Below are 8,805 nucleotides of genomic sequence, written 5' to 3'. Positions count from 1 at the left end.
AAAATGATCATAAAAGAACTGCTTAGGTGTTATTACAAGAGTCAACAATATTATGCTCTTTCTTTTTAGGCCATGATTGATTTTTTGTTTATTAGTTTAAGATAATTGAGGTTTGTTGTAAACAAGCTTCCATTTTGACACAAATATCCTAGCTACTATATATACAAAACATTCTTCATGTGGGTGCTTAACTAAATATATATGTATTTCTGACAAATCACACATTAGTATGAAAATGAATGATAGTGGTACAGAAGTTCCAGTACAATAGTTGAAATTTAATAAGAGGTTTGCAAATTCATAACTCAAAAATAGAGAAAACAAAAATCTTATCAAAAGGTAGGGGCAATCTCATTCAGTCATTCGAGTCAGTCCAAAATGAATATTAATTTTCACCTTTAACTAATACACAGAACATAACAGGAATAATAGCATATACTAGTATCAATTAATTTACTTTCAAGTTCAACAAGTTTGTAATCAAAATAATGCATGCAAATATCCCCTGGATTGGTACCTTATTTTTTTTACTTAGTGGTTTGTTAATATGTGTAAACGTAGAGTTTCAATAACAATTCAAATAAAAATTAAGTATTTAATGTTTTAAAAATATTCAAAATCATATTTGAACAAAGTTCTTTTTGAATAATATTTGAACACCCTTCTCCTCCGTCTTGTTTTCATCAACACTTAAGTACCTATTATTACTATTACTACTACTCTTGCTACAAATTAGGTTCCTAATGACCTCAAGATCATAATCCAATGTTGTTTGTTCAATCTGGAAAATGTACCCGTTTGGGTTCTGTGTCCATTGGTTCACATATTCTTGACCTCCATCATGATTAATGTTCATGAATTTGTTCATGTTCTGATGATCTCCAAACATGAAATTCTGAAACCCGATGTCTTGTTGTTTGATCTCTCTGTCAAGGCTAACCTGACCGCAGCTTCCATCAGACGAGCTGCAACTTGTTTCACTACCAAACATAAGCAAGGAATTGTCTGTGATGGGGTAATACTGCCTAGGACTCTCACTGACCAAGGGCGCTCTTGATGTTGGTAAAAAGGGAGAGAGTTGGAGGTTGTGATTGTGTTTCTATGATTGCTTGAAGGAGCAGAGATTGGTTCAAGAGATATGAAATATGAGGTTGGTGCTGGGATGTAATAATGATTAGAGTTGTTGTAGTAGTAGTCCCTATATTGTGAAGAGGATAGTGATGAGTGAGAAGGAAATGATGAAGGGTTTTGAGAGGAGAATTGTTGACAGGGCGCTATTCTTTGATGAGATGAAGGAAGCAACCCCATGAGTTTCCTCTTAAGTTTGGTGTTCCAATACTTGTTGATATCATTGTCAGTCCTACCTGGTAACTGAGCAGCTATAATTAACCACCTACAAAATCATCATGAAAAAAAATGATTTATAAATCAATGTGTTCATTTACCCAACAACATCTATGACTGCATGTTGTTGCTAGATCTAAACTTGGCATCCAAGTTGAAGACTAGCTACCCAAATCTAGACAAATTCTACATGACTACAGAGTTTTCTCAAATTGTGAAATCCCTAATTGTGTGTGTTTTTTTATTTCCTATTTTACTTACCCCTTTTGTGATTGTAGAAACAAGGAAAAAAAATGTCCAATATATCTCAATATTCTGGATCTTGAAGGGAATAATTATTTTTAGATTTGTTAAGTACAGTTTTGTGGGTCTAGCTATGCATATATAGTGCAAAAAAATCGGTAGCAATAACTAGTACCTGATTCCAATATTAGCATAAAGGCTGCAAATGATTCTGTCTTCCTTATCAGAGAATTCCACGTGCTTAATGTTAGGCCTTAGATAGTTCAGCCATCTCAATCTGTAACTTTTTCCACATCTCTTTAGACCTATATTCATATATCAAAGTCAAAGCATAGAGAGAGAGAGAGAGATGAATACATGCATATATATGAAAGGAAGCCTAGGTTTAATGTAAAAAATTTCTAGCATTTTTCATAACATGGTATCTTCTTACGTTGAAGGACGAAGACATGTGAATGTATTTCTTACCAGCTTTTTGAGGAACAATAATCTAATTCCCTCCATTGCCATGCTTGTATATGTAATCCTTCAGCTTTGAGTCTTATTCTAGTGACCATGGTCCTCTCTTCACATTTGCGTTGTCATAACAAGGAGCTCTTCCCATTTTCTGTCTTTCTGTATAAAACAACAACTCTAGAAAACTTCTTAACCTCTTTGAAGAACTACAGAGCCTTAGGGATTCTAATAGAAGAATAGAACCTGAATAGTTTTCATTGCATTCAGTGAAAAAGATTACAAAAGTTATTTTTTTCCTTTCCCTGCCACCCTTTATCTATACCCAAGAAAACAGAATCATAACAAAAAAATCATAACAGACTAGGTGCCACATAGCTTCCTTATTAACTTCCTACATCAATTCCCCTGCCTTCAAAAAATCCTTGTCCTCAAGGATTAAAAGTTGGATACATCTTCTTCAAATCATAGAAGAACTCCCAAGTAGCATCTTCGATTAATTGGTGTTTCCACTTTACCAACACCTTTGGGACAGCCCTGTTACCTCTCTTGATAGTTGCTCTATCCAGAATTAGTTCAGGTTCTTTGCCTCCCATAACACCATCAGAATCTATAGGAAGGAAATTTGAAACTGGTGCTTCACCAACATGACTTTTAAGTTGTGAAACATGAAAAACATAATGGATTTTAGACCCCTGTGGCAGCTTTAGCTTGTAAACTACAACCCCAATTTTATCCTCGATCTGAAATGGTCCAAAGTATTTAGGTGCTAGCTTTGCATTAAGTCTGAATGCTACTGAAATTTGCTTGTATGGATGGAGCTTAACATACACAAAATCACCAATCTCATACAATCTGTCACTTCTCTTCTTATCTGCTAATTGCTTCATTCTCTCCTGAGCCCGCTTCATGTGAAATTCTACTAACTTTAATGCCTTCTTTCTTTTTTGTAAACTTCTGTCAATTACCTCCACCTTTGACTCACCCGGAAAATAAGGAAGGTAAATTGGAGGAGGCTGGCCAAACATCACCTCTAAGGACTGCACTGTATGGAAGTGTGATGGTTGGTATTGTACCACCATTCTGCCAGCGGAAGCCATTTAGACCACTCATGAGGAACATCACAACACATACACCTCAAGAATGTCTCTAAGCATCTATTCACCACCTCGGATTGACCATCTGTTTGTGGATGATAAGCTGAAGAGAGTTGTAACTGAACCCCTTGAAAGGCCATCAAATCCTTCCAAAATTGGCTGACAAAGATAGGGTCCCTGTCGCTGGTTATAGAGTCTGGAAAACCATGTAACATGAGCACATTGTGCAAGAAGGATTGAGCAACTTCAGTAGCAGTGTAGGGGTGTGTTAGGGACATAAAGTGGGCCGCCTTACTTAATCTGTCCACTACCACATAGATCACTTGTTTTCCTTTGGAATTTGGTAGACCTTCAATAAAATCCATGGTGATATGCTACCATATCCTCTCTGGAATTGGTAAGGGTTGTAGCAAACCTGGATAGGCAGATTTGTCATATTTACATTTATGGCAAACTTCACAGTTGAGCACAAAAATTCTGACATCCTTCGTCATGCCTCTCCAATATACAACTGATTTCAACCTCTTCAATGTGGCTTCCCTACCCAAGTGGCCACTAGTAGGACCAGCATGTATCCATTGTAACAAATCAGTCCATAAAGTTAGATCCTTCCCAACTACCAATCTCCCTTTCCTTCTGAAATCATTATGGTTCCAAGTATGATGTTTATGTGAAGAAGCACCAATTTTCAAATCTTGGATCAATTTTTGAATGTCAGGATCAGCCTGCCAAGAGCGTATGATTATGTTCAACATGTTGCTTTCCAGTATGAGAGTTGTGATTGTTTGACAGTCTACGGCTTCTTGTCAAGATAGGGCATCAGCTACTAAATTTTCTCTTCCTTGTTTGAATTCAATTGTGAAATTAAATTCCATCAATTTCACCAACCATTTCTGTTGGAAGGATGTCGTCAACCTTTGGCTCAGTATATACTGCAGGCTTCTATGGTTTGTTCTGATAATAAAGTGAGTATTCAATAGATAATGCCTCCACTTTTAGACTGCAAAGACTACTGCTAACAGTTCCTTTTCATATGTGGAAAGTGATTGTTGTTGTATATTGAGGACTCTGCTGATAAAAGCAATTGGATGGTGATTTTGTATCAGCACAACACCAATGCCATAACCTGAAGCATCCACCTCAACCACAAAGACCTTAGAGAAGTCAAGTAATGCTAATACTGGTGATTGAATCAGACTATCCTTGAGGGATTGAAATGCCGCTTTTGCTTTGTCAGACCAGTGGAAATTATTTTTCTTCAACATGTTGGTTAAAGGCCTTGCAATCCCACCAAACCCTCGAACAAACCTTCTATAGTACCTTGTAAGTCCCAAAAATCCCCTCAGTTGTTTCAAGGATGTTGGTATTGGCCAGTTCTTGACAGCCATGATTTTTTAGGGTCAGTTGACACACCATCTTTTGTGATAAAATGGCCTAAATACTCAACTCTTTCTACTCCAAAGTAACATTTAGATTTCTTAGCATACAAGGAATTCCTTCTCATAGTCAACAATACCATATGCAAATGAGAGAGATGGTGTTGTAAATCCTTGCTATATATTAGGATGTCATCAAAAAACACCGAAAGGAACTTTCCCAAGTAGCCTTAAAAAATATTATTCATGAGACCTTAGAATGTGGCTGGTGCATTGGTTAGGCCAAATGGCATGACTAAGTACTCAAAGTGGCCTCCATGTGTCTTAAATGCAGTCTTGTGGATATCACTATCCTCCATTCTCACTTGGTTATAACCTGACCATAAATCAATTTTGGAGAACATCTTAGACCCATGCAACTCATCCAAAAGATCATTTACTAAAGGAATAAGGAACCTGTCGTTAATTTTCTGCTTATTAAGGTCTCTGTAGTCAACACAGAGTATCCAAGTTCCATTTTTCTTGCCAACTAGGACAACAAGACTTGCAAAAGGACTACTGCTTTTTTGTACTATACCAGACTTAAGAGAATCCTACACCAACTCTGTAGGGCCTTTTATTAATAGGATTAGCCCCTGCAACCAAGGGAATTTTATGATCATGACCTTTTCTCTTAGGTGGCAGTCTGGTAGGTTCCTAGAAAATGTCCTCAAACTGCAATAGTAATTCCTCTATAGATTCAGGAGTAGCTTGATTGGTAGCATGTGTGGTTAATGAGTGAAGTAGGAAATTATTATCCGCGTCACACAATTGAAGCATGGATAAATGCACACCTGAGGCAATTGTCTTCTGTAATTGTTTTTTTCTAGCCGTTTTTAGTCTTGCACCTGTTGCCCCTCTCAAGACCAATTTCTTACCTTGGACATAAAACTGCATCGACAACCTATCAAAGTTCTAGGTAATGTCCCCCAGAGTAACTAACCACTCAATTCCTAACACCACATCACAAAAACCCAAGGGTATAAGAAGCATATCTAAGGTAAATCCAGTGTTTTGAAGTATCCAAGAAAACTGCTTAACAATAGAGGTAAAGTTTACCCGAGCTCCATCAGCTATTGCCACACTTAAGATAGGAATGTCTGTTATAAGACAACCCAATTTCTTAGCCACCCCCTCATCCAAAAAATTATGGGTGCTACCACTGTCGATAAGTATATGTAAGGGTTTCTTCTGATATTAACCAGTCACTCTCATAGTTTTGAAACTAGCTATACCAGTCAGGACATTAACTGATATTTAAGGGTCCAAAAAAGTACTACCATCTTCATGCGTGTTGTCAAACTGATCTACAATCTCCTCTTTAGTATCACTCACCTCCAGAACATGAATCTCAAGTTTCTTATGTGTTAAAGCATGGTTGGGGCTATATGGTTCATAACAAAAATAACAAAGTCCTTTGGATCGTCTCTCAGCCATAAAGGCAGGTGTGAGTTTTTTATTAGGTTGTCGTTGAGTTGGGTTTAAGGTAAATTGTGAATCAATAGGCTTGTGGGTAAGGTTAGGTGTGGGTAAAATGGCTTTTGTACTAGGTTGTGTTTTCTGGAATTTAGGGAAGGTTTTGGTAGGGATGTATGAACTGGAAGCGGATTCATACAGTTTAGCCAATTGGAATGCCTTTCTTACATCTTGAGGCTGAAACATTTTAACTGTCATTTGAATATCCTTTTTTAACCCTCCTTAAAAACAGCTTAACAAATGAGCAGCACTTCTAATCTAGAAGTTATTGCACCAAATTGATCATGGTATTCCACCACTATACCCTTCTGTCTTAATTGCATAAGTTTAGCCATTGGGTCATCACATACTTCACCAAAATGATCGATCAATATGTTTGTAGATTCAGTCCACTTAGGAAGGTTACCTTCTGGAAGAGTCTTCACAAAAGAGGTATGCCACTGTAGTGCCTTCCCTTTGAAGTGTATTACAACCAATTTCACCCGAAAATCCATAGGAGTTCCATCAATCGCGAAATACGTTTCACATTGGTAGATCCATTGTTGAACTGCATCACCACTAAAGCGCGGGAAATCAATTCGCGCCAAATGTGCTCCACAAGAATAATTGGAATTTGCATGGCGCTCGTCTCTATGATGAGGTCCTCCTTGATCCGTAGCATTAATCTCTGAATCAAAGTTCTTTTGTAATGTTTCCAAGATTCATCGATCGATGGTAGAGTCAATCGCTTGTCTTATTGAAGATGTGATCTCCATTATGTGCACTTCGAGTTTTGACGTGATACAGTGTTTCAAGTGTTCTTCATGTTCCCACAATGCTGCTTGATTATGAGTTGCTTCTGCCATAACTGCCAATGGAAGGTCCAAGCTGATACCACTAATGAAGGAAGAACTAGGAATAGAGACTATTTGAAGAACTACATAGCCTTAGGGATTCTAATGGAAGAATAGAACCCAAATAGTTTTTATTGCATTCAGTGAAAAAGATTACAAAAGTTATTTTTTTCCTTTCCCTGCCACCCCTTATCTATACCAAGAAAACAAAATCATAACAGAAAAAAATCATCACTACTAGAATTTATACATTTAACATCGTACGGTTAACATCGGTTATTGAAAAAACCGATGTTAACAAAAGCAAGGTGCCAATTTTCGTAAATAGTTTGACTTAACATCGGTTTTTTAAAGAAAAACCGATGTTAAGTCAAATTATATACTTAAAAGGTTTTTTCCACTCGCACTCCTGCTATCGCAAACAACCTTCCTCTTCTCCCTTTCAGCCTTCCTCATCTTCATCGTTCGTGTTGGGGTTTGTGACTGTTGCGAAGTGGAGTATCCTCCGTTGGAGTCCGACATCAACGCAAGGTATGTGTTTTGCTTCTTTTCTGATTTTTGTGAGGTTTTGCACACCTTTTTCACCTGACTGCTTTGTCTCAACTCCGCCGTTCGCAGGTGGCACCATGATAGGGATTCAGCTGAGGTTCCACAAACCCTTTTCAGTTGAGTGCTAGTGGCCAGTCTCGCTCCCACTCACGGCCAACCTCGCTCTAGGTGGCCACTCTCGAAAGGTTAGTGTTCATTTTGGTTCTGGATGCATGTTTTGTTCATTGTTTATGCCTTTTTTGTGTGTTACTGTTGAAAGAAACATAAATTATTAGAGAAAGGAACAAATGCTAGTGTTGACATGTATAGGGTGTTAGCCATTTTAGGTCTAGGAATTGTAGCAGTACTCAGGAGGAGTCTTTGTTACTTATTCTCATCATTTTTCATTTTTTCTTCTTTAATAAGCCATCATTTGAACCTTCATTGACTCACCTAGCTTGCAACCACCATCGTACCTCCAAACCTATATACATCCACTCACTCTAACAACAGTCTCACGGAGATCTTGTAATAGCCTATACTTTATTTGTATTTACTAATAACTTATCTTTAAAATTAATCAAGTCAAATAATGAGAAAATTAAAAAATCTTAATCAAGTGAATTTATTGCTATTTTGTGTTTGAATTTTAAATATCAATTTAACTAATACCTAAACTGTGTTGCATAAAGATAATGTAGATATGTACTGACTTATGTAGGCAAACAATGCAATTTGTGTGATGATTAAAGTGTGATTAATAGTAATTAATCATGATACCTTTGTGGAGGATTGAGTTTGAAGAGGATAGAAATGGAAAAGCAAATAGAGAAGATTTGGCCTTCCTTGGTAAAGTGAGAGAAGTGGCCAATATCATAACTTCAATAACAAAGATTTGAGTCGCATTAAGGTACACTAGCTATTAAGATAATCTCACAAAAATCAATAGTTATATTGATAAAATTTAACTTTTAATCTTTACTTGACATGTTTATTAGTTGTTTTTTAAAATTAAAAAACTTAAATAGTGTCTTTGAGATTGATCAAAATTAAGGGATTTAGAGCTACCTAATAATTTTTGTATCATATTAAATACATGATGGATAAGTACCCTAGAAGAATTCAAAGTTCTGTTGGTTGTCTAGGATCCTTCTTTGAAGGTTTATGCAAGTTCGCTCATTACAGCAAGTTTGACGAGTGTGGCAGATTAAGAAATAGAGATTTGGTTAGTTCTGCCAATGTAATGTGTGTTTTAAGTTTTGTCCGTGATGAGGATCACATTGCAGCAGGAGGAGTTTAAAAGAAAATCAAGATTTTCGACCTCAATGCTATTTCAAGCGATTCTGTTGACATCCAATACCCAGTATTTGAGATCTCAAATAAATCAAAGCTTAGTTGTGTCAAATAAATCAAAGC

The 8,805-nt window shown here is 36.8% G+C and overlaps 2 protein-coding genes and 1 pseudogene across 2 annotated transcripts; all 3 read right to left on the bottom strand.

The window, feature by feature from the left end:
- Positions 1-619: 619 nt before the first annotated feature.
- On the bottom strand, positions 620-2,191 carry LOC100778986 (transcription factor RAX2-like; annotated as a pseudogene).
- Positions 2,192-2,471: 280 nt separating this feature from the next.
- On the bottom strand, positions 2,472-2,951 carry LOC102665968 (uncharacterized). The gene has a single exon (XM_006603444.1). The coding sequence runs from the start codon at positions 2,949-2,951 to the stop codon at positions 2,472-2,474; it is 480 nt and encodes a 159-aa protein (XP_006603507.1).
- Positions 2,952-4,767: 1,816 nt separating this feature from the next.
- LOC113000214 (uncharacterized) lies at positions 4,768-6,214 on the bottom strand. The gene is made up of 2 exons (XM_026126889.1): positions 5,833-6,214; positions 4,768-4,889 (listed from the first exon to the last, which is right to left on the bottom strand). The coding sequence occupies exons 1-2, from the start codon at positions 6,212-6,214 to the stop codon at positions 4,768-4,770; spliced, it is 504 nt and encodes a 167-aa protein (XP_025982674.1).
- Positions 6,215-8,805: the final 2,591 nt, after the last annotated feature.

The sequence above is a fragment of the Glycine max genome, chromosome 18, assembly GCF_000004515.6.
Source record: "Glycine max cultivar Williams 82 chromosome 18, Glycine_max_v4.0, whole genome shotgun sequence".
Classification (NCBI taxonomy): Eukaryota; Viridiplantae; Streptophyta; class Magnoliopsida; order Fabales; family Fabaceae; genus Glycine; species Glycine max.
Note: the sequence above shows the minus strand (reverse complement) of the source record. Positions and strands in the feature narration are given on the sequence as shown.